General features: G+C 45.6%; 5 protein-coding genes across 9 annotated transcripts; 2 read left to right on the forward strand and 3 right to left on the reverse strand.

Moving 5' to 3' along the window:
- Positions 1-624: 624 nt before the first annotated feature.
- LOC6613782 (beta-mannosidase) lies at positions 625-6,943 on the forward strand. Of its 5 annotated transcripts, XM_002038215.2 has the most exons (9): positions 625-895; positions 1,070-1,204; positions 1,594-2,107; positions 2,165-2,261; positions 2,340-2,628; positions 4,389-4,868; positions 4,922-5,343; positions 6,157-6,537; positions 6,588-6,943. In XM_002038215.2, the coding sequence occupies exons 1-9, from the start codon at positions 748-750 to the stop codon at positions 6,846-6,848; spliced, it is 2,727 nt and encodes a 908-aa protein (XP_002038251.1). In that variant the 5' UTR covers positions 625-747; the 3' UTR covers positions 6,849-6,943. The 5 variants fall into 5 exon arrangements, with proteins under 5 accessions (XP_002038251.1, XP_032577100.1, XP_032577102.1 ...); XM_032721209.1 differs by lacking the exon at positions 625-895 and having other exon boundaries at positions 1,120-1,204; positions 1,556-2,107; XM_032721211.1 differs by lacking the exons at positions 625-895; positions 1,070-1,204; positions 1,594-2,107; positions 2,165-2,261 and having other exon boundaries at positions 2,540-2,628; positions 4,405-4,868.
- LOC6613783 lies at positions 6,864-12,720 on the reverse strand. Its single transcript, XM_002038216.2, has 2 exons — positions 12,558-12,720; positions 6,864-8,169 (listed from the first exon to the last, which is right to left on the reverse strand). Exon 2 carries the CDS (start codon positions 8,147-8,149, stop codon positions 6,971-6,973), a length of 1,179 nt encoding a protein of 392 aa, XP_002038252.2. The 5' UTR covers positions 8,150-8,169; positions 12,558-12,720; the 3' UTR covers positions 6,864-6,970.
- A 1,680-nt stretch (positions 12,721-14,400) lies between these two features.
- Positions 14,401-17,015, reverse strand: LOC6613785. The gene has a single exon (XM_032722193.1). It carries the CDS (start codon positions 16,088-16,090, stop codon positions 15,356-15,358), a length of 735 nt encoding a protein of 244 aa, XP_032578084.1. The 5' UTR covers positions 16,091-17,015; the 3' UTR covers positions 14,401-15,355.
- A 549-nt stretch (positions 17,016-17,564) lies between these two features.
- On the forward strand, positions 17,565-22,974 carry LOC6613786 (cyclin-G-associated kinase). Its single transcript, XM_002038219.2, has 9 exons — positions 17,565-17,863; positions 18,311-18,541; positions 18,613-18,752; positions 18,810-19,772; positions 20,072-20,481; positions 20,539-20,912; positions 20,971-21,932; positions 21,999-22,160; positions 22,216-22,974. Exons 1-9 carry the CDS (start codon positions 17,689-17,691, stop codon positions 22,324-22,326), a joined length of 3,528 nt encoding a protein of 1,175 aa, XP_002038255.1. The 5' UTR covers positions 17,565-17,688; the 3' UTR covers positions 22,327-22,974.
- On the reverse strand, positions 22,827-24,880 carry LOC6613787 (guanine deaminase). The gene is made up of 5 exons (XM_002038220.2): positions 24,503-24,880; positions 24,186-24,446; positions 23,938-24,092; positions 23,606-23,879; positions 22,827-23,550 (listed from the first exon to the last, which is right to left on the reverse strand). The coding sequence occupies exons 1-5, from the start codon at positions 24,599-24,601 to the stop codon at positions 22,993-22,995; spliced, it is 1,347 nt and encodes a 448-aa protein (XP_002038256.1). The 5' UTR covers positions 24,602-24,880; the 3' UTR covers positions 22,827-22,992.
- Positions 24,881-25,292: the final 412 nt, after the last annotated feature.

Below are 25,292 nucleotides of genomic sequence, written 5' to 3' on the forward strand. Positions count from 1 at the left end.
GTTTTTTCTTCGATAATATTTGACATCGTACTAATCGACCACCCCTTGCCCGTTTTTTGTTTCCGGCACACAAATTTTGATTGTCAAATCTGAGATGGGGTCAGAAATAAATTTTTTTAAGATAACTAAGTGGCAGAATAAAAGACACTAGAATAATATAATAATATAATATTTTAGTGTCTTTGGCAGAATGATCTTTTGGCGATGTGAAATAAACATCAATAGAATAAACTTTTTTTTCCCTGGTAAATAAGATCTGATTTAATATAAAAATTTTTCATTTCGGCTAGACAAAAAAGACCGTTTCAAACATCGAAAAATTCTTACGAACTCGAAAGCCATTTGTTGATTTCAAATCGAAATCGTAAAGTTCTTACGAATTCGATTAACGGAGCATTCCCGTTTCTTAATTTGTTTAAAAAGAGGCGCTTCATAAGTTCCGCACACAGCGTATGTACATATGTATGTATATTTGATCTAGCTCTCTTGAAGACGAAGTTCTGAGTAACAGCTGATGTGCGTTACGTTGAAATTAATTTCATTATCGATATCGATGGCTCTCGCTCTCAGGTTTCAAGAGAGACGCTGCTCCAACGATCGGCTCTGGCTCTGAATCGTCGGGCGAAGCGATACATTCGTTGTTCGTGAGTCAGTGGAAGAACTCCATGTTTTGCTGAACGCTCTTTGTTTCTTAGAGTGCTTTTTGTCGGACAGAGGAGTCGAATTGGAACGACCACTACTTTCCAGATGAAGTACGGATGCGGGTTACTCGGAAATGGCACCACGGGCGCTTTTATGGTCGGTTTAGTTTGTGGCCTTTATATTTGCGGCGGCCAAGGCGATAAGGTGGAAATAATAGAGCTGGGCAATTGGACGATAACTAATCAGAATGGCTGTGAGTACCATAAATTCAGAGCTGCACAAAAGCCCTTTCGGCAGCAATAATGCCTAAAAATAATCTAAAACGAAAATGGAAGTCCATCAACAAAATGCTTATGTGCCCTGGAGGAGTGCGTCTTCCCATTGGCAATTGTCTTGCTACTTAATATAAGTGTACCTTTCCCCACAGCCCTTACTATTGCCAACCAAACGTTGCCCTTGGGCATATACAGTGCCTTCGCGCCCCAAGTGCTGGACTCCTACAACGACGTCGGCCTGCGTTACCTGGCCTACGACAACTTTACCTTCTCCAATTTCTTTCAGTGTAAGTTTTAAAACGATTCCCTTTACTTCGCTATTAGAGTTGGAACGATGGAAAACCAAATGTGTAAATTAGTTTATCTGACGGATATGATTTATGAGTTTTAAAGTCTACGCATCTGCTATTGAGTTGTAAAACGCAATCAAAGTTTCTGGGCTAATTTAAATCCACAAAAAAGCTTATCGTTTTATATGTATTTTAACCATAGCTTTCCTCCAAATATTTTCTTTAACGGGCTTGTGGTGCTATCAAAATGTTTAGCATCCTGATCAATAACATCTTGTTACATTTTATTTAAGGAATTTAAAACTCACTTCATTTAATTCCCTAATTAATATAAAGGCATTTATTTAGGTATTGCTTCTTTCCTTTTCTGATAATGACTGACTTAGTCGACGTCCATCGCTTCAATCGCGGCCACATCAACCTGACGTTTCGTGGCATCGACACGGTGGCGGAAATCCGGCTGAATCATCAACTTCTGGGACGCACGGACAACATGTTTGTCCGCTACTCCTACGAAGTGAGTTCCCTGCTCCAAGCTGAAAACTTTCTGGAAGTTGAGATCCAATCTCCAGTAGTTGCTGCTTTGGTGAGGGCCAATGCTTTAAAAGAAGCTAATAAGAGCGTGCCTCCCGAATGCCCCATCGAGCGCTACCATGGTGAGTGCCACATGAACATGCTGCGGAAGATGCAGGCTAGCTTTTCCTGGGACTGGGGTCCTGCAGCGCCCTCAGCTGGAATCTGGAAAAAAGTGGAGCTGGAAATCTACGAGGTGGCGGTGATTCGTGAGGTGGATGTGGACGTCAGCCGCGTCAATAGTTCGCACTGGAACATGCATATCCGCTGCTTCCTGGACGCGGGAGGCGGGCAAGACTTCAATGGAAGACTTGTCCTATATGCTGTGTAAGTAAGCACGCTGCGGTCAAAACGCGTCGTATTTACAGACATTATGGTTTGCAGCGAGCTATTGGACCGTCCGGTAGTAGTAGACAGATACGCAATGAAAAACATCAGTCACTTGGCGCCAGTAATTGAATTCGATCAGGCCGTGCCAATTGTAAGTACCGCCTGCTAATTACATCGACACGATTTTGCGCTGTCTATATCTTTGTCAAGTTCCGTTATCACTCCGTAGGGGAAAGTCGTAACCTGGTGGCCCAATGGCTACGGCGAGCAGAAACTGTATCCGCTCCACTTCACTCTGAAGACCTGGCTGGGACCTGATGGACCCGAGGTTCGCTCTAAGACCAAGTCACACAAGTCGCTCCGAGTGGGGTTTCGTACGCTTGAGCTAGTCGAGGATCCCGCCTCTGACGGCGTTGGAAACACCTTCCTGTTTCGAGTTAATGGGGTAGAAATGTTTATGAAAGGCAGTAACTACATACCATCCCACATATTACCCGAAATGCAAACAAATGAACAGAGTGAGTGCACACCATAAATATAGATTGTTTTTGTTATGAATTAGAAGTACACGCCCTTGCAAATCATAGGTAACATACCTTTAAGATGGGAAACCACAATTAATAGGATTTTTGAATCAAATACTTTGACCACTTAAGTAGTTAAATTTAATATCATTATTTACAAACAAAACTTTTTTCCCTCCTTTGCCTGCATGTTTCGTTTGACCATAAAAACTTCGCGATAATATTTGACATCGTACTAATCGACCACCCCTTGGCCCTTTTTGTTCCCGAACGCCAAATTTTGGTTGTCAAATCTGAGGTGGGGTCAGTAATAAATTTTTAATAACTAAGTGGCAGAATGATCTTGCGGTGATGTGAAATAAACATCAATAGACCAGTGAGTAAACTATTTTTTCCCTTAGTAAATAAGATCTTATTTAAAACAGAAGAGAATGCTATAGTCGATTTCCCCGAATATCAGATACCCGTTACTCAGCTAGTGGGAATGCGAACGCGAAGTTTCATAATTTCTCTGGGATATCGATATATTTATTTTAGTTGCGGAATAAAATAAGAAAAAATTTCAAAAATGTCTAGGCATGACCGTTTTTGTGGGTGAAAGGAGGCAAGACGAACAATAATTTAGTTTATAATGAATAATGTAGCGCGATCGGCCAAACTAATCTAATAATAGTGTACAATCGCATACGATATTACTTGAATACTCATCCAAACATAATATATGTAAATTTTACATAGATTTTTTAAGTACATCCTTTTATTGAAACTTTATTAATACCAACATAAATGATTTTTAAACACATACAGAATGTAGTGCCGAAGTAATTCGCGATCAAATTAAGTATTTACATATGTATATATCAACAAGCGAGTCACGAACTAGTTTCTCATAAGATGTTCATTCTAGTGTAGGTAGAATAAAAGTCGGATCGGATCGGACCGATAACATTATACGTTATTATTATATTATATATTATATCCCTGCCTTGCCTTAGGAATAATAGAGACTTAATCAAGTCCCACGACTATCAGATACCCGTTACTTAGCTAGTGGGAATTCAAAGTAGAAATTTCAAATTATTTGTTTTGGTTGTCAAGAAAAGTAGTAAAATGGAGAGAAAAAAAGATATAATCAGATATCAGATACACGTTACTCAGCTAGTGAAAGGCGACCGAGAAATTTCAATATTTTTCAATTGCGATAGAAATTGAAGATCAATATGAGAAAAATGAAATAAGTGTTCAAATGTGTGGTCGTGAATGTTTAGGCGTCTGGTTTGGACTTTAGAGTGGGCGTGGCAAAAATTTTCTCATAAGCAAAATGAAAAAAATTATCAATATATTTTTCAAAAGTGGGGGTGGGAGCATTAGTTAACAAATTTGCCCTGCGTCTATGTCTCTGGAATCTGCATGCCTAATCTCAACTAGCAGTTATAGTGCTTGAGATCTCGACGGACATGGCTATTGATCCTTATCAAGAATATATAATAATCGTATGGTCGGAAAATCTGCCTGCTTATCTCAACATTCTAACCCCTCGACGTTCATACGAAAGGACAGACTAGCCTCTTAAAAAGGTTTTTATTTTTTCATTGCACTATTTACCTTTCAATATATCTAGCAAATTGTGGAAAACAACTTGGCTATTTATCTGTATCTGCCGCGGTCGCTCTTTAGCTGAGTAACAAGTAGCTGATAATCAAAGAACTCAACTATAGCGTTTTCTCTATTTTCAATTTTTTGGTCATCCAAAGTTGCACATTTATTAAGGTCCGCCAAGGAAGCCCATATGAACATGCTTCGAGTCTGGGGAGGCGGAGTCTACGAATCGGACTACTTTTACCAGCTCGCCGACAGCTTGGGTCTTCTAATTTGGCAAGATATGATGTTCGCTTGTGCCATGTACCCGGTTGACGGCGAATTCTTAGCGTCAGTGCGTGAGGAGGTTCGCCAGAATGGCATGCGACTATCACACCATCCAAGCGTAGCCATTTTTGTGACCAATAACGAAAACGAAGCTGCCTTGGTTCAGAACTGGTACGGCACGCTTTTCGAAAGAGATCGATTTGAGAGCGAGTACCGGGAGCTCTACCTTGCTAATGTCATCCACGAGTTGAAGCTTGTGTCGCATAGCTCTCGACCTCAGCCACTGGTCTCCTCACCTTCCAATGGCAAAGCTAGTGAACCGGACAACTATATTTCGAGCAACCCTCAGGATAACCAAAATGGCGATGGTAAGCAGAGCCCCTATTCATACAGCCTATAATATGATCTCTCTCTCTCTCAGTACATTTCTACGACTACACTAAGGACGGCTGGGATCCAGGCATTTTTCCACGTCCTCGATTCGTCAGTGAGTTCGGCTTTCAGAGCTTTCCAGGCGCATACGCATGGCAGCGCAGCAAGGACGATGACGATGACCTCCTCGGCCTGATCACACACCGACAACACCACCCACTGGGAAATGTTCCTGTTATCGCTCTAGTGGAGAGACACCTACCGCTGCCCTTGCCAGAGGATGAGAACTACGCGGAAGCACTGATTTACTTCAGCCAGATTGCTCAAGCCATGGCCACAAAGGTGGAAACCGAATTATACCGTAGCCTTCGGGACACTCCGCAGAGAACGATGGGGGCCCTTTACTGGCAGCTGAATGACGTATGGGTGGCGCCATCCTGGTCCAGCATTGATTTCTACGGCAACTGGAAGGTGAGCCGTAATTGCTTATCACTAGTGCACCGCAGCATGACTGCTGGTATTCATACCATACATAAAGTAAAAAAAGAAAAAGCTAACTGCTTCACGCCGAAATGCATATATAGTCTTGCAGTAATAAAACGCAATAAAACTAAAATTATATATGGTAAAATGGTATACACCGAACTAGAACACAGGCTAGAATTTGTATACCTGTTAGAGTAAAGGGCTATGTTAGATATGCCAGGTAGAAGGAAACGCCTCCGACCCCAGAGTACAAAGCATAGATGATGAAGTGCATCAGTGTTTCCAAATGTTGCCATGCTGGCTATATCCTCGGGATGATGGTCTCTATTATGTATATTTCTTCTGAAATCAGTGAACGCTCTGCAAGGGTAAATACACAATAGATTCGTTGAAAGATACAAAGAATCGCTTTAGCCGTTTTTCTCTGATTTTAGAGACGGGTAAGCAGTTCAAGTTTGGGTTAAAAGATTACCCTGCCAGCTCTAACGCACATAAGCCGAAGAACTGCCACGCCCACATTTGTTAAAAATGTGTAATTTTGATAAGGGCATACATATATTTATCTTACCTACCGAAATGTAGAGTATTTTGACCACCTTGACCACAAATGTACCCTATGTCGATTCGTTAAAAGATATTTTAAAGCCGTTAGCGGGATTTGATAATGCTTATCGAGGGGAACCATGCAACCACCACTGGGTGGATATACAACCACTAGGAGAAAGCTTGTACGAAGTCCGAAAAACCTTAAAATACTACTTTTATTTGTATATTATAAACAGCCTTTTTTTCCTTCAGCTGCTCCATTACTGGGCACGTGATTTTCTAGCGCCTATTTCAATCGTTGCCCTTTACGAAAAGTCCACGGATTCGTTAAACATCTCCCTTATTTGTGACCAATTGGAGGTGGACGCACGGAAACTGAATGTCGTAGCTAACGTTCACCTGTGGTCCCAGCTTCTGCCTCGGCAGTCCACCTCCTGGGATGTTGCCCTGCGCCCCAATGGCGTGCAGTACGACAAAGTCATTGCCATCTCCGATCTGCTGCAAGGAGAGTTCACCAGAACTAACGCGTTTTTGGAGCTGCAGTTGCGCCGCGGGCAGGATGTGATCTCTAGGACCCACTTCTTTCCCAGTAGCATTGCCGGAGCAGTCGGAATAGAGGACCCCGGACTCGAGGTGAGTAACCCAGTTTTGTAATGCCTCCAGCCTAACATCCAACTGCGCAGTTCGAGATTGCCTCCCGTACCTGTCTCAACACCACGAACGTCGTCCGCAACAGCGTCAGCATTAGCATACAGGTGAGGCGCCCCGCCGTATTTGTGTACCTGGAGCTGCTCAAGCCATACCGCTACACTCTGTCCGAGAACGGATTTATGCAGACTACGCCAATGCATGTCGTCTACCTAACGTTCGACGCACCCTCGTGCACCCGCCTTTTGCGCAAGTCGGACCTCCGTGTGCTGACCGTCAACGACTTTATGAGATAGAACGGAACGTCTTCATTGACAACTTTAAATCAACGTTTTATAAATAGCTTAACAATATACAATTAAATAAATAGCAATTAGTGTTGAGCACCAAGCACCAGTGGTTCTGATCAACTCCGCACCTATCGGTCGAAACTGGGCATCTGTGCCCTTGGCGGCGTGTAACCCTCTGGATATGGCACCAACTGATTGTTCAGGACGCGGGCATTGCGCCAGGTCTTCACCTTGTCCTCCGCGCTGTCCGGAACTCGGACACCCTCGATTAGCGTTACAGCGGGGCCTTCCACAACACTTTGGATGCCTTGGCCGATGGGGTTGTGGTGTGGACCCCCGTGGCCGCCAGTTTGCCGCCGCGGGAGTGCGGTCGTAGACGTGGCAACGCCCGCACTGGCCGTCACTACTACGGAGTGTGGCAAGTAGGTCACGTATTTAGACTTTTGCGGAAGAGAGTTGTAGTTGTGCTTGGTTATGAGGTTGTGGGGACGGTATCCCTGATTGGACACACTGCTGCCATAGGCCCGAGTATCTCTGTCGCCCGCTAAGTACTCCTGCACGTCGGAAGCGGCGAACTCCGTGTCCCTGGAAGAGGAGAGTACAGGTCGATGCGACAACCGATGCAGTCGTGGCAGGATCTCCACCGAATCGTCCAGGTCGAATGGTGGCCAATGGCGATCTGCTGCCAACGAAATGTTCTTGCGGAAAATTTTTGGTGGCTGGGTCGGCGGAAGCTGAGGGCGGTAGTTCTCCCAGGACACGTCAACAGCGATCTGGCGACCACGGCGGGAGTCGCCCTGCACTGCATGGTGCTCTATCACCTTGTTCTGCGCCTTGGCCAGCTGCAGCTGGATAAGTTTAGCTTGGCGCTGCTCCGCCTCAGCCTTGCGCTGGTGATAGGCGCCCATCTGCTGAGCCAGTTCACTCTGCTTTAGTAACGCCGGGCTGTGCTGAAAGGTGATCTGGCGACCACTAGCGTTGACCTTGCCTGTGGGCGGTACGAGGCGCCGCTTGACATCCTCGCTTCGCACGAAAAAGGACCCAGCCGCATCCTCAGCACGGGCCTTGCGGCTGTTTTTCCCGACCAGGATCTCTACATCATCGCCCGTGCTGGACTTGAAGTTTATCACTCGCACCTTAGAGGGGTCAAGGTTCCGTCCAAAGCGGAGCTCCGTCCGAACTAGGGCTGGCTTTCCGGTTACGCTCGGGCTCTGGCCTTCGTCTATCCGCGATAAGGATATACAGCTTGGCAAGCAGACCAAAAGAACAATAAAGGATTGCCATCCCGAGCAGCGTGGCTTTGCCATTCTCAATCTAGTGGCGGACGCTGCAAAGATAACGCGATTAGTGATTTAGTGAAATTATTGGCTTGATGATTATGTGCGCAAAAAATGTACAACTTGTTCGGTGCTTGAAAGAAACGTGTATAATGGACATTTTAATTGGACTTCTAATTTGGCCAAAATCTCTGCGGATTGCATTCAAGATAGTAACGATGAGCATGAAGGGTGTGGTGTGCGAGGCAATAACCCCATGATATATAGCCGTAACATTAGCTAATATGCAGCGATCAGAACCAAATCTGGATGAAATTGTAATTCCTAAGTTCGTTGAAAGAGCACACAAATCATAAACTCCGGGGAAATTGGAAAATGTCCAATATGATTACACTATTGTATTCCTTCTCATAACACACTTCAAATTTATTTCAACAGCCCGTTCATAAGGTACTAAAAAAGATTTTACCAGCCCTTTCGCAGGCTTCCAGTATCTATAAATCTCTGTTTGCAAATTTGTGACGATTAATAATAATAATGGTTGCATTAAATTTAATACAAATTAATTACACTGGTTTCTTCAGCAAATTAGCTGACCTACAATCTGGCTTTGTGTTAGAAATTAGGCGATAATCAACAAAAGTAGAAAACAGAAGTACAGGTCAGAAAACTATAGCTCTGTTAAGAAAATGCCGATGACACGCTTCAGTGCTGTCGCAGTATCCAATATCCAATAAGGATTGCTGGCTTAACAGATCTAGCTAAACAGATTTCCCGCGTGTTCTCAAGTAAATTACTTATAGGCCAGGTATGGCTGCTCCACTGCAGTTTTGCTGCATTTGCGTGATGTGCTGGGTGCGTTGGGCTCAGAAAGCGAAACACCAAATAAATTGAAACTTTCGTTTGCCACGCTGGGATGGGGAAACACTATGCACGCTACAGTTTTTACTGTGACGGAATCGAAGCTAAAACGTGGAAAGCCTCGTTTCCTGAGAAACAACGTGCTACCAAAGATCATTCATCTTCTAGTCGAAGGAAGCAGGACAGTTCAACATTGAAAACAGAAGCAAGCGATACCATAATCGGCATTATGGTTTCCATAGATGGTTTCCAGTGCGCTGGGTAACGCTTTCTGCGAGCGGTCAATGCGACGATTACCTGCTGGCAATTCGATTTTCTCATCGGGCGTTGGCAATGATATTACGCATACGCCTCGGCCACGCTAACGACAATCCAATCCAATAAGTCACTAATAAAGGAAAATTGGCCGACTGAAGGCTGAGAGAAACAATTAAGAAAATTTTAAAATGCGTTTTCAACACAAAGTTCACGTCCGCCGCTAATATTGCCGCCGCTGACAATGGAGCTCTGGGTGGCTAACCGAGGCATTACTCGTCGACGCAAATCGCTGCGCTCTGCTCGGCAAAACTTTCACTTTCAACTCGACGCGGCCAACTACATCGCTTCGCGCCTGTTCTCCGATTCTCCTGCCTAAGTCCAAGCTACCGCTTCTTCCTATGACTTGGCTTGCTCGCGGGTGGCAATGAACCCTATTCCAAAAGATTAGTGTTGAAAATCGGGACAAGTACACAGCAAATACCTGTTGATTCTTTAGTGCTTTTCTCTGTTTTACAATACATACTTTCCAAGAGCAGCCAAATTTTCCAGGATAAAATGTATTATTATTAACCGATTTGTTTTTATTTAATGGTTGCAGAAACTGTGCTATTATATGCAATAGGTATTCTTAAAATATTTCGGAATATCGACAGAATCTTGCAAGACCAATTGTGAAATGAAAATAAGAAAGCAGTTAACGCGTTTTATTTTTAATGATAATAGGAGACTGAACTTTATTTACTGTTTATTTTTTATGTTTATTTTTTAATAACTTTACTATAATTTGACGGTGAAACAAAAGAGGAATGCTTACTGTACAAAAAGTACAATTATTTTAACAAGATGAAACGCTCCAGTAATCTTTAGCTGAATAAGGGAAGGGCGTGCTTTTACTGTGACTATTTCAAAATTAAAAGATGGATTATGATGGTTTAGTTGATAAGTATGTATCAATCAAAAGAAAGCGGTTTCGATCTAATTACGAGCATACTTTCTTAAGTCCTGACACTTTTTGGAGGCTTGTGGGCGTTCGAATGGGTGTGGCAACGTTATGAAATAACGAAATCCCTACTGTCCAGCTTTAGTAGTTCCGGAGACGACATCGTTCTTACGGACAATATATGTATTGTTCTTCCATCGATGGAGTACTGTTGGTTTGTTTGGTAACCGCAAAATGCAATGCACCAATCCGTTCGACACAAGTTTTTATTATTTGCTTTATGTGTTTTAACTGAGATACAATTCTTGCAAGATTTGCCCACCCTGATAAACAAACTAGTTAATGATGATGTGGTCTCCTACTTCCTACATAGTTCCTTAAATCGAAATTTACCTCGCAACACTAAACGTTGTTATCGCCCTTTGTCAAAATTTGTCATGTACATAGAAATAACTACTAATTGTGCTAATAGCTGACACTTAAAATGAAAACGAAACAATTCATTCGGAGATTTATAATTTTTAAAGAAATCGAATAGAATGTACTCCAATTTGGACGAAACATGACTAGTCCCGAAGACCTTACGTTTAGGTGAGCAAGCTATACTTGCATTAGTATTTCAATGCTACTTTAAATTAAACCTTGTGTTTCGGAGAACCATTTTAAATAGTTCTTAGATCACACTAGGTAAACAAAATAACTTACTTACTCCTTACTCATACCGATTCCGAACATGACTATATACAAATCCCTAAAGTAAGTCGCTAAATAGTCGACGAAGTTACCCTAAGAGCTTTAAAGCTAGATCAGCGCCAGACTTTCAGGACTCCTCTCCGGTCGTGCGACCTCTACAGAGTTGTCACCGCAGTTAAATTTGGACAGCGGTTCGTCTTTTAGGTCACTGCTTACCGCAGAGGATTACGTCACTAACGCCATCTGAAGTGTGCGGCGATGAGTAAGAGGCGGAAGCCAAGCCATTCATCTCGAGCGTAGCCCATTGTTACGGTCATAAGCGTCGCATAACAGCGGCTTGGGGACGAGTGTTGAAATTCGAAATGCAGTCTGCACTTATAGTTTCCCTTGATTCCATTCGAGTCATGCAGCGAGCGATGTCTTTTGCATTCGGAATCCACTTAATCACGGCCTTACAGCCACGTTGCTTAGAATAGCCGGCCCGGCGAAACCAGCTCTCTCTGTGACCCAAAGAGGGGGAGGCTCAATTGGGCTTCCATTAACTTCTTGGGGCCCCTGTCAGGTGTCAATCAAGTCGAGTTTGCTCTGCAACGCGTCGGATATTGTGTGGGGCGGGCAGACAACAAAGACTGAATTTAAATGGCGGCCACGCCTGCAATCGCTCACGCCTCCAGCCGGAGCAGTTGAACCCAAATCAAAGGGGTCGGTGGCACACGTACACTGCGAGAATGAATATGCTTCTTTCATACTTCAATTTACAAGTCCCAGAGCTCTGTGGGAGGGACTTGAAAGTGGCCAGGGCTCATCAGCACAGCTACTTGGTGCTCCCCCTAACTCCGATTTTTTCCCGTGTAGCCCGCGTAGGCAATCGATCGATTGTATTCGACGACGACGTGGTTTTCCGTGCCCGCCAGCTGGTGCAGTTGCTGTCGCCACTGCCATGTGCGAAATGCAAATGCGAGGCGGCTAACGAAGCTAGCGCTGCCTCGCGACTCGTAATATTTTACTTTTACTTTTTATGATTAACATTTCCCACCCAAGGTGGAGGGCACTACACGAGCTCTTTACTTATCCACACATTCGTACTTTCGGGGCGGACGATGCGCAATGAGATGAGAAATGCCGCCATCGTAACTTTCAAGATAGCTCGCCGCCGCGATGCCCAGCGTTAAATTATGTTTTTGTCTTATGAGCCAGCGTCTCTTAATTAACATTACTCGTGTTAGTCGCTTCCCTGCGCCCACCACCTCCCTCCCACTCGCCTCCCTCCTAGCACCGCTCCCACCTACTTGGCCCTGGGTGTCGCAATTGAAAGTGAAACTCTTTTTCCTTTCGACTGCCAGTGGAGTCAGCGGTCGGTGGGCCTATCGGGTCTCTTCGGCGGCCAACGCACGAGCTGAGGTGTGAAATGTGAAATGTGTCATCGTCTGGAGGAGTGCGCTGGGTACTAGGGCTTCCAGACTGAACAGGTTTCGTTGCGGTAGGTCGTACTGAAAGTCTGGCACTGAAGACCCTCAAACCAGCCGGCTGGCCATGCTTACCCGCGAATACCTAAGAGTCTTATCAACAGCTCAAAGTAGTGCGATCGACTGACTAGGACTAGGTACCGTTAATGCACCAGGCTGGTTGGTGAACATCAGTGGCAGATAGTGCGCATACGCAGCGTGTTACGCCTCGGACACTCACATTTCTTGAACGGGAAGCTCGATTGGACTTTCAGGGGTGGGCAGCGCCTGCTTCGTCTTCCGCCGCACAGGATGTGGTTCTGATGGTGGGACTGACTCAACGTTTAGTTTCTCGCCAGCGGAGGTGACTTCAAAGCGCGACAGATCGCAGCGCGAACCGAAATACAACTGACGGTGGTTGAAAAGTTTTGCTTGCAAGTAAAAAAGCAGCGAGCTGGAAAACGGCAGAAAAAGTAAAATTATTATGTATACACATGTATGTTTAGAGGCCGATGGCGCAGGCAGCAGCAGACCGAGCGCTGCCAGCGATACTCAACCAGAAAGCCAGACAGACAGACATACGGCAAAGTGGAGCTGCGGATCCCGCCCGGTGCCGCCCGAGCCCGTCTGCGGCTCCCCCAGCCGCCCTCCATGCGACCCAATCGGGCCCAGAGCCGCCAAAGCCGAGGCTAAAACCATCTCCATCTCCAAACCAAACCCAACCAAACCAAGGCGAAATTGCTCTCGGTATCAGCAACATTAACAGCGACTGAGTCGGTAAACAAAGCCAAAGCACGCCAAAAAAGAGGCAGCCGAAATGAGCGAGCAATTGCGCAATTGCGTCGCTGCCAGCAGCGCCAACATCAGCAGCAGCGATTGATGCACAGTGGTACAAGCGCTGTTGCTTGAGAGGATTGGCCCGATTTGGCCGATTAGTCTTCCTCCTTATGTACTAGTGCGAGCTGCATCGCTGCTTTTCTTATTTCAAACAAAGTTATTTTGAAGCTTTCAAACGGCTGGGTTCTAAAACCTAATTCTCCTAATAACATACTTATAAATAAATTTCATTTTGCTACACTTTCCGAGCCACTTATTTTGACTGATTTTCGAAAGGGGGTGTCCCACAGTGCGACGGCGTGCAGCTGCGGAGCTGTTTTATAATTTTTTGCGTTTGTTCAATCTTGTTTCTTATTTTTGGGCAAGGGGCTGTATTTAGCTTGTCACTCAAAGGAAACATCTTCACTGTCGTCTGCTAATTCCTCGGAATGCTAGCCAAACAACAGGCTTCCCTTTATTCATTGGTGTGATGGTGAGGGAGGAGGGGGGAGGGGGTGTTCCTTTGATTTCGATAAAAAACTATTTCAATATTTAATGACTACCAAATGAAATACAATTTCTAATATCTACACAATAATTCGAATGCTTACGAAAGAATTAAAAAAGGATAATGACAAATAATCAAATAATGAAAAATTTGGTTAATTAATACATAAATACATAAATACATAATACATAAATACATAATACATAAATACATAATACATAAATACATGTATGTACATATGACTTCAGTAATAACGAGTCAAATAAGAGCATTTTTTATCGATCAAAAGATGAATGGAGATGAATCCCTTATGCTTTGATGAAGGACCGGATTTATAAAGTTATTGCTAACAAAGGAGGCAGTACTCATTACTCAAATTATTTTTTTTACATTTGAAATCAAATCAAATAGTAATGCCATCTCTTAATTTAAGTTGAGATCAAAATACTTTTCTTATAAAAATTAAAATTCCAAAGTGCGTCTATTCTAATGACAATGAAAAATCAGCCTTATTTTGAGTAGTTTTAAGAAAATGTTTGAAAGGCTAAATATTGTTAAATAGTATAATCATTTGAATATTAGTATCATTAAATAAGAAATGTTTTTGCACATCAACTTATTTTCTATCGTCAATTAAAAAGTAAATATGAAGCAAAGTTGTATGCAGTATATATAGATTTTATATTATATTTATATCGTATATATATATCTTTATATATATTGTATTTCTATACTTTAAGATTAAATTTGCATCGGTTCGTGTTGCGTTTTTGTGAGCTTAAATATTAAACTGGAATTATTAAGTACAACATTTCTACCAAGAAACATTACCATTTAGATTTGTAAGTTTTGATACGCGTAGTGACGATTAACACAAGGATACTGCAATATTTCCATATTTCCAAAAACATATTCTTTTTGTTACATACTCTTATATTTTTTTTGGTTCGAATAACAACAGTGCCTAAAATATTTAAAATATACGTATTTGCTTTGTTTTAAAAATCTCTCCAAATGACAATAAAGTAAGATTACTAAATGTTAGAATTATGTATAAATTTAAATATATTTGACAGGTTGCCATACGATAGTTCCGATATTGGTTTGAATTAGCTCTTTCCGGCTTACATATATACTCGTACGAATATAGGCAAACAGATTAAACATATTTTTAACAATCTTAATTGTTTGTTTAAGATTACAGTCCTATGAGACCGGCTTATGGCCATGGTTCTATGGTGCACTAATATTTACACACAAATGTTTTTTAAACCTTTAATATCTCAAACAGCTCATATCTACAAGGGAATATAATATATTACATTATATATTATATTAATATTGTTCATAATCATTTGCAGCCTAATAGGTTCAAGGGCCGGCGCCTCTCACTACATATTTGAATCTGAAGTGGACAGAGGCGTAATTGCTGTGTGCGGTATCGTTAAAAAAAAAGTGGTTTGAAGAACGATTACAGCCGTTGGTACACTCGTAAGTGGGATAAGATCTGAGGCAGTTGCATCATCGCCCGTACCAGCCCAAGTGGCCCCCACTTTAAGGCCAATTTTCGCCATATTCATGGGGTCTGTGCTGCTGGGCGGGGTCTTAGAGTTAAAGGCTTTTTAATTAACGTAAATTTCACTTTTTTACACATGTAACATTTCGAGTCATCCGCGGAACATGGTAACTTGAAGGGTGAGAGGGAAAGACCAAAATTATCTGCCGTAGAAACTGAAGCTGCTTCTGTCGGCCAGCTTCTCTGGCGTATACTGGCCCGCATCGGACCTAGACCGCAGCTCCAGTGCTTCCTGATCCTGCAGTGCGTCGCGAACGAAGAATACTCCTCTAGCGCCAAAGCGCAGGCAGCTGAAGCGGTACTCGAAGAACTGGCTAGCCAGAACCTTAAAGACCACCGACAGACATACCTGCATGTTGTCCTCGCCGAACGCACGGATGTCGTAGAGTCTCAGGCAGCTGGAGAGCGGCAGCGGCACGCAGTATTCGGGCGGACTGCGAGCCGAGAACCCAAAGGTGGCCACCTTGCGCTGGTTTATCTCGACGCTGAGGCGCATACCTAGTTCCGCCCGGTTGTAGTCGAGGGCGGCGCACAACCGCTGGTTGGCTGATTCGCCGAGTCCCAGGGCCAGACCAAGGCAGCACCGGCAGGAGAACTCGACGCAGGAGCAGGGCTGCCAGAGCTGGGGTAGCTCTACGATGTTACCGTTCACGGGCTGCCGACTGCCCCGCGAAACGGCCGAGTACCGCAGCGGCTCCAGCCGTTGGCCACTAAAGGGGTTGTAGATAACCAGTCGTGGCACTGCACCCGGAAACTCAGCGGGACTCGGAGGCTGCCCCAGGGCGCTTGGAGCGTAAAACTGGGCCCGACAGGGCACAACGACCGTCGCCAGCAGGCAGATCAGTCCGGGGATATCGCTTAGTCGCCGGCACATGGTGGCTACAGTTTCAAAGTCCAGATCCAGGGGTCTCGGGTTTTTTTCGATAGCGTGCTCTCGGCTGCAGTTGTGCAAACAGAATGCTCCCGCTGTTTGCCTACAGAGGGGTTTTCCACGACCCCGACCGCTTTGCAGGCGCACCAAATGGCGCGGAAAATGTTTATTTTTATTGTCTTACATTAAACGGCTTTGGCCGAACGCGGCTCCCTGAAAATTGTGTCAATGCTAGATCGGGGGCATCGATACAACGTGGGAGTAGGGCGGCGGTAATAGGCCCTCTCCAGGCGTTACGTGAAACTGGCCAGGTGCAAACAGCAAATTGCAAGCTTAACTTCATCGCCGAAAATACCTGCGCAGCTCGGTTTGCGCAAACTTACGGCGATATCGGTCATCTGTAGCTATCCGTAGTCGCCAGCGGCCCAAGCGTAACGCAACACAGCTCTCATTCATCCGAAGACAGATGTGTACATGTACCGCCGTTACCAATTTGTTGCTGCTCCACGGAGGGGAGGTGGCCAAAAGGCTTACAAGTCATACTTGGTTTCTTCACTCCGACGGCCCGCTGTTGCAGCGGTTGTCGCGGGTTTTCCAATTAGCTGTTGACTTCAATCAGCCAACTCTGCCTGGCACGATGTACATAGGAAACTCAAACTTCAGAGCTGGACCTTGAATTGGCTCAAAGACACATGCACGCTTGATGCACAGCTAAATGCGGGAATTTACTCAGGCGACTCAAGGGGAATGACTTTTCGGAAAAAAGTGTTTAACCTTTCAATTACATTTTATTTTCTTTCAAAGCTGTCACAGCCTCAGACAAAAATGCAATGCCTCTGGACCTCTGATAAGTGTGGCTTTAAGCGCTCTTTTACCGGAACAAGCTAATTGGATACTTGTTGGGGAGTGTGTACGAGCGGAAGGAACTCTTCAGATCATATATCTTGACATGACTGGTCGTACAAACACTGCGATCTCTTAAATCCTTAAAGCTCGGGCGTTGGCATTAAGCACGCATTTTAAATATTATACAATTGAATTCAAGGCTGTGTTTTGGTCTATTCGTTACCTATACGCCAGCATATAAACTTTTGTCAATAAAATTGGTTTCATTCCCTGAAGAGAAATACCACAATTGAGTGAAATTACTTTGACCACACCTGTATGTGGCAAAAACGGTTTAGATCGGAAGATATGAACAGCGTATGCCACCGCAGGTGCAATCTTAAAGCCAGTATAAAACGTCAGAACTTTGAAGATGGCGAGTGAACACACAAAATGTTTGCACACAATTACTATAAATTTAGTCGAAATTTAAAACCTCAGTTATCCGCGCGCCACATCGATAAGAGCACAGCGCCAAATATCGATAAGATCACAGCACCAAATATCGATGTTGAGCCAGGGCTGGGCGATCAAGCTATCGGAGCAAACTGATTCCGCTCCACCCCGCTGAGAACCAGCACCTCCGCAGCCCTGGATTCTTTTTATTTTTTTGTAGCCACGGCGCTACGAAAATGTTTTAGTTCTGTTAACGGGCGGCAGATATTTTAGGTGTATCACTTGTCGACTACAGCCTTCCAGCATTGGCCACCACCAAAATGGGCGAGTTCTTTAAGTCGCTCAACCTCAACTACTTCTCCTCCAGCGAGGCCAGCGGAGCTGCAGGAAACGGAGCACCAGGGGCCCTCGGTGGCAGGCTGGACAATGACTTCGTGGGCCGGGTCGTAGAAGTCGCGGGGCACAGGCTGCGCATCAAGTGTGTCATCGCCGAAGGTGAGGAGCGTGGGTGGAAAAATCAATAGGAAGTGAAGCCGAAGCCACCAGGCCGATCCAAGCACCTGCCTTGTTTTCGCTTTCTGATCTCGAGAGGCGCAGCCCTGCTTGAGCCAGGCCAACGGACGCATTGTGGCCACAGTGCATTGCCACCATCACGGTTACGCGTTTCCGCTTGTGCCCATGACCTGCGAGCCATGGCACATCGAACCGATCGGGTGTTCTTAAACCAGCTCTTATATAAGAACAACAGTGGACTGGAGGCGGCTGAAAGTTCGTAGCTCTGCCGGGAGCTATGAGTCAGAAGATGACAGAATATTCGTAAATATATAGCAGGCTACCAGCTGGTCAACCCCTTCCTCCGAGCGTGCCGCACTTAGCACTTAAGGAGGCCCTTATCAGTGCCTCGTTATCTACTTGCTCTCTCGCTTCCACCCCCTTTTTCAGGCGGATACGCCTTCGTGTATGTAGCCCAAGATGTGCAAACTGGCACAGAGTACGCCCTCAAGCGTCTGATCGGGGCTGACATGCAAGCCTCCACCGCCATCATCAACGAGATCAGCATCCACAAGCAGCTGTCGGGGTACGAGAACATTGTCGCCTTTGTGGGCTCCAGCTATACCGCCCCATCAGCTCAATTGGGAGCCCAGTACTTGCTCCTCACCGAGCTGTGTAAAGGTAAGTGACGCCCTAAGGCGCCCAATCATACTGGGTGTACATTTGAGCACATGGATTTCTATGCTTGTCAGGCGGATCTTTGGTGGACTGCTTCAGAACAAACAATGCTCCGATCAACCCGACTTGTGTACTGCGCATCTTTTACCAAATGGCGCGCGCTGTGGCCCGCATGCACTCACAGTCACCGCCGATAGCCCACCGAGACATAAAGGTTGGTCTGCAACAATAGCTGCAAGTAACAGACTAATACCCTCCTATTTTATTGCAGATTGAGAACTTTCTCATTGGCAACGACAAACAGATCAAGCTGTGCGACTTTGGGTCCGCCAGCACTGAGGTCCTGTCGCCCACGTTTGAGTGGAGCGCCAACCAGCGCAGCATGCTGGAGGACCAGCTAAACACCGTAACTACTCCGATGTACCGATCCCCTGAGATGCTCGACACTTGGTCCAACAACCCGATCGGGCCCAAAGTGGACATATGGGCTCTCGGCTGCATTCTCTACTTCCTGTGCTATCGCAAGCATCCCTACGAGGATGGCGGAAAGCTGCGGATCATTAACGCCAATTACATACTTCCGCCAGATTCTCAGTACCAGTGCTTCCGCGATATAATCCGGGGCTGTTTAAAAGTGAGCCCGTTCGAGCGCCTGGATATTACCATGGTGCTGGAAGGCCTTGCAGCCATCGCTGAGACACACAATTGGTCGCTCAAAGGACCTCTAGACCTTCATATAATGCCCATCGAGTCCCTTCCGGCCGAAAGTCCTTCTCACAAAAGCTCAGCTCACTCTGAGTTCTACACCGAACCGCCTGGCATCACTGCGCACCCAGCACCGCTCTCTGCCGCCACACCTTCATCTAATAATGGACACGGCAGTCTTCTGTCCTCACTGCGTGGCGGCGCTGGAACGCTTTTAAAGAACATTAAAGATACGTCCACCAAAGTGATGCAAACAATGCAGCAATCTCTTGGTCGCAACGATCTTGATATAAGCCACATTACCTCTCGCATCCTGGTAATGCCCTGCCCCTCTGACGGATTTGAGTCGACGTACAAGACGAACAACATCGAAGACGTCCGCCTATCTCTGGAGAGCCGATTTGTCCCACAAAAAATAAGCATTTACAACTTTGGCCAACGAACAGAGCCACGGCTACCGCCACCCGTGCGAACAGTTGAGGCGGGTTCGGTTTATGGGTGTCCACAGGCACATGCTCCTAATCTGCAGGTATGTAAAGTTTCAGGCAGGAATTTTGGTGATAAGTTTAAGAAGCCGCTTGGTGCCGCTCAAAAGCATTCGAAAGCGGTACCATGTAAGTTTATTGTGTAAAGAGAATGGTTAGCCAACATTTGACCTATGTTCATACCATGACCGAGAACAGTTGGGTTTATGTTTTAGCTGGTATAAAATGTATGCGCCCAAACTTTTGGTGTATAACAAATAGAAAAACAAATTTTGTCCGGTTTTCTTCGCGTTTGAAAAACATTTTTACCTTTGTGGACACTTATATAATGAAATCATTTTAGGGCCTTTTTACCGTATCAGCCGACATGTACAATTTTCTAAATGCGGACCCCAAAGCTATCGTAATCGTGCAGACTGGAGACTCGGGTGGGTGCACTGCTGCCACCGTCATATGCGCGCTTCTTATGTATGCAGATTTGCTTCGGGAGCCGGAGGACGCGGTGCAGGTCTTCGCCGTTAAGCGGCACACCATTAACCTGCGCCCCTCCGAGTTCCGTTACCTGTACTACTTTGGGGACATCCTGCGGCCCACGCCCCTGCTGCCGCACTACAAAAACACAACCCTTGTTTCACTCAGCTGCCAGCCTGTGCCCAGAATGACCAAGGCGCGCGACGGTTGTAGGATCTATATGGAGGTGTATTGTAATGGGAACTTGCTGCTTAGCACTCTGCAGGACTACGAAAAAATGCGGTAAGAATTAAGGCAAGAGATCTATGTAAATTACTTTTGGTTGCCCAACTCTTGCAGGTTGTATCAGGCCGGCCCCGGCAAAATAGTTCTGCCGATTAACTTGACCGCATGCGGTGATGTGACGATCGTATTATTTCACGCCCGCAAAGGAATGGTGCGACCACAAGGCCTCAAGATATGTCAGTTACAATTTAACACGGGATTCATCCCCGAACCAGAAACGTTGATTACATTCACAAACCAGGACTTGGACGACCTGCCAGACCCCGAGCAGGTGACACCTCGGTTCTGCGTTTCACTTTCTCTGGCTGTTACTGACTCGGAATCACCTCCTAGCCATAAGCCACCATGGATGCCAGCCAAGCCCAAGCGGTCACCCGCCGCCTTGTTCAGCTCGGATTTGGAGTATGCAGAAATGCTCGACAATTTTGGTAAGTGAGAGTGTTCGTTGGCTCTGTGCATTGAGGTTAATTCTGTTGCGTGTTCCAGTAACCAAGCCTAGCACGCGTTCCTCACCACCACCGGGTGCCCGCAAGAGTGATCGCGCCAGCTCTCCGCTCGTTTTGCCCGACGTCACGGAGACCGCGCACGAACTGCCGTCGCCCATACCAGAGCCATCTCCGCCCATAGACTTGCTTAATTTAAACCAGCAGCCCAGTGACGTACCAGCAGCAGATCCGTTAACCAGCGCCAAGCCCAGCACGGATGCCAGCTTTGACTTGTTAGGGGCCTTCGGTGATGATGACTCCACGGGCATAGGATCAGCGCCCATTCCTGACATACTGCCACCACCGCCACGGCAGCAGCCGCCACCAAAAATAAACACCGACCCATTCGACATATTTGGATCTGTGGACCAAGGCAGCGTGCCCAGCATGAAGCCATCCGGCTTTCCACCTTTCGTTGGCTCCTTGCCAACTTTTGTTGCTCAGCCAGCGGCTACCACCAATCCTTCACCAACTCATCCGGCAAGGGCACCTGCAGATCCATTTGCGAACATCGCCGACCTGGCGACAGGGCTCAACATAAACTTTAACCGCAGCACGCTAAGTGGAAAGTCTCCCGTCGGCACTAGTCCGCAGCCGACTCAGTTCTCAAGCCCCACTCACAAGCCATCGCCATCCTCGCAACCACAAGCAACGTTTATGCATACACCGGCGACTCCGCAGACTCTGCCCACGACATCGTCTATCAGGACGCCGACGCAGCCACAGGCGGCACCTGCTCAATCAAGACCAGACTACAGTCGACTTCACTTTGATTCGCAGAAAGCGGCGCAGCAACCGGGCACTGGCGGGTCCAAGAACTCTGACATATTTGCTGACATTCTGGGCCAACAAGGGTACTCCTTTGGCAGCAAAATGAACCAGTGTCCACGATCCATCAATGAAATGCGCAAGGAAGATTTGTTCAGGGATATGGACCCGAAGAAAGTGCGGATTATGGAATGGGTAAGTTCCTATGAAAACTTACAAGACACTTAATCGTTAGTAAATTAAAACTAAACTAATGTGCAGACTGATGGTAAGAAAAACAACATCCGTGCGCTTCTCTGCTCTATGCACACGGTGTTGTGGGACAATGCCAAGTGGCAGCGCTGCGAGATGTCCACCATGGTGACACCGACCGAGGTTAAGAAGGCATACCGTCGCGCCTGCCTAGCAGTGCATCCTGATAAGGTATGTGACAAAATGTGCGAAAAAACTAGTTGGTTTAATGCAATCTTTTTTTTAGCATAATGGAACAGAGAATGAGGAGATTGCCAAGCTCATATTTATGGAACTAAACAACGCATGGACAGATTTTGAAAACGATGCCACGCAGCAAAATATGTTTAATGCGTAAAACGCGTCTTATATCTACATATATATTTATCACAGTTAGCCCGTATTTTCGTACTCTTAGCTGAATCTAGTGTAAATTCATGTAAAAGTGTGAGCTTTAATCTTTAAAGTCGAAGTATTGGCGTATGTATGCTATAGAAAGCGTATGCAATTTAGATAGCTCAAACTTTAGAATTCTGAACGCCCGAGGACATCCTACTTAATTTGTGTAACAACAAACCCGAATTCAACATTCCAATTGCATCCAACAACAGTCCGCCCAAAAAACGTCGAAAAGTTAAGAACCTTCAGACTTTGGCGACTACCCAATGATTTCACGCCTTATCCATCAAACCATAGAGATCAATTATTCGTGTATTAATATACACTTTTTCGCTGTAATTAGATTAATTGCGATATGCCCTTGACCGATCAGTCAATATGTGATTAATCTATAAAGTGATGGAAGCAAAAAGTATGGCATTTGTACATAGCTGTTCCGAATATAAAATGTGAAACTAGTAATGAACAATTTGCTTTTACTTTTTAGCTGTGTACATAATTAAGTATATTGGAGGTTATCTAATCCAAAATTCCGTTTCAGCATTTAATGTTTGCCACTATAAAAATAAATTCTCTATACGTTTCCTTGTGAAATGCCGCTGTTAAAGGTAGACTGCTCTGTGACTCATTGGTATCCCTGTTTAATACGCTTGCCGGCAACGAAAACCTCTACAATGTTGCGATCACTGCCTGTGTAAATGAACTTCTCCACCAGCTCATCGACGCTCAGCCTCCGCAAGGGTTTCTCGACGACGCTGACATCCACCAACAAGGCATCGAAATCCTTCCCTAGGGCGAAGTTTCCAGTCACTTGATCGAGGGACAGCGCTTTGGCGCCACCCAAAGTGGCCAAGTAGAGCGCCTGCTTGTACTTCAACTGATCGTAGTTGAAATCTTGTGTTTTGGCCACACCCGTCCCGCGGATGTTCTGCTTCTTAAAAAAGTCCAAGTGTTTTGACACGTCCAATGCGCGCAGCAGAACGTCCTGAATCGAGACGGAGTTTCCCCCCGAAACGTCTGTGCCGAGACCTACGCTCACGCCGGCGCTCACCAGCCGTTGGACATCGCAGAGACCCGAGCTTAGCATTGTGTTCGAAGTGGGACAGTGGGCTACCGAGCACCCGCGGACTTTAAGAAGTGCCACCTCGTCGTCCTCCAGGTGCACGCCGTGAGCCATTACCGTCTGTAAGGTAGTAAAGGTTAAGAAGGGACACACACTGGAACCTGAAAGAGTTAACCTTATTCGTTAGCAGTCCAGCCTCGTCGTATGCTCCGGCATAGCTGGTCTTAAATATCCCCTTTACCATCTCGATCTCTGCCAGGTTTTCGCTGATGTGACTCTGGATATGCAGGTCAAATCGCTTTGCTATATCCCCTAGACTCTTTAGCAGCTCCTTGCTGCAGCTAAGGGCAAAGCGGGGCGTAATCGTCGGCATAACCAACGGGCTGCCGAGCTCCCGCACGCCCTCCACGAAAGCCAGGGTTGCACTGACCGACTCTTCCGCAGTCTCCCTGTGCAGAGCAACAATATTGAGTTGACCAGACCAAATCCGTCACGCTCGGTACTTACACGTAAAAGTCGGGGCTGTTGCAGTTGGAACAGACCTTGCCTACCAGTGCCCGCTGGCCTTGACGCACCGCCTCCCGCGCCAAGGTCAGCGTTGACTCCAGATGGTTGGTGGCGAAATAGGACGCCAGAGTGGTTCCGCACCGCAGTGTTGCTTCCTGGGGTGTAATATTATCATTATCAGCTAATAAAAATATACGGCCGGTGTGACCCATTGATAAGAAGTTCGGGTGCTCCCAAGTAATACTTACGACCACACTCTGGTAGACCTGCTGGGCGAATTGCTGGTTGGAAAACTTCGCCTCCAGCGGGAAAGTGTACGTGTTCAACCAGTCCAGAAGAGGCATGTCTAGTCCCAGTCCCACTTGCGCAAACTGCGGGGCGTGTATGTGGCAGTCGACGAAGCCCGGCATGAGGAACTGGTAGTCCGACAGCTGGACCTCGGTCAGACCCTTGGCGTAGGCCGGATTGCTGCTTGCCCACGCATGGTAGTCTTGGCCCACTCCTATTATCTGTGTGCGAAATTGTTCATTGATCATTGTTTTGTTTTGGGCATTAAAGCGCCTACCTTGCCAGCGTCGTCCACTGCCAGGAATCCCCTTTCAAAGGACTCGAACTCGCTGAACGACTTGGTGTGCACGACAGTTCCAAGAAACACGGTTGCCATCGTTCGGGTTGATTATCAGCGGGATCAAACGCGTTCTCCGACAGACTTGAGAACGGAATGATTAAGATCCGCTGAACAAGTTTTAAAACTGTCGCCTAGGTGCACGCGTCGCCCTGAGAATGTGCGCATAATCATACGGGGATGACACTTACTTTACAATTCAAGATTATTTCCAATCGTTTGGTTTGATTATTTAGTCGTTACTTCAATTGTCATTACTTGTTGCTGTTTTATCGCTATTTATCGCTAAACATCACAAAACAAGAAATAATTAACTTCAAAATAGCTGTTTCAAAACCATTATAAATTGTATATAGGTTTGAATGAAAATAGAATACATCGATCATATGTTTAGCTAAGACACAACCCCCCTTTCTGAAAGTGTTGAGTAAAAGAAATATAGCCATTAAATAATTTACAGTTAGTTTAAGATTTCATTAGAATAGACTACTCGCACTTGTACATAAATATGTAAGCCTTACCTACCCTGCAGTTACACAATTCATCGCTCTTGAAAAACATCGCATCATCCTTCTCTTAAACAAATTCATCGCTTTTTAATTTCTAGCCGACGCTCTCAGTCAGCAATTTTTAAGTTCATTTCAAATTTAAATTTAAACTTTAAATTTCAAACAAGCAACAGGACGGGGACGATGAAAGGGAATATAACAATAAAATGCATTATCGAATT

Source organism: Drosophila sechellia, chromosome 3R (assembly GCF_004382195.2).
Source record: "Drosophila sechellia strain sech25 chromosome 3R, ASM438219v1, whole genome shotgun sequence".
Lineage (NCBI taxonomy): Eukaryota > Metazoa > Arthropoda > Insecta > Diptera > Drosophilidae > Drosophila > Drosophila sechellia.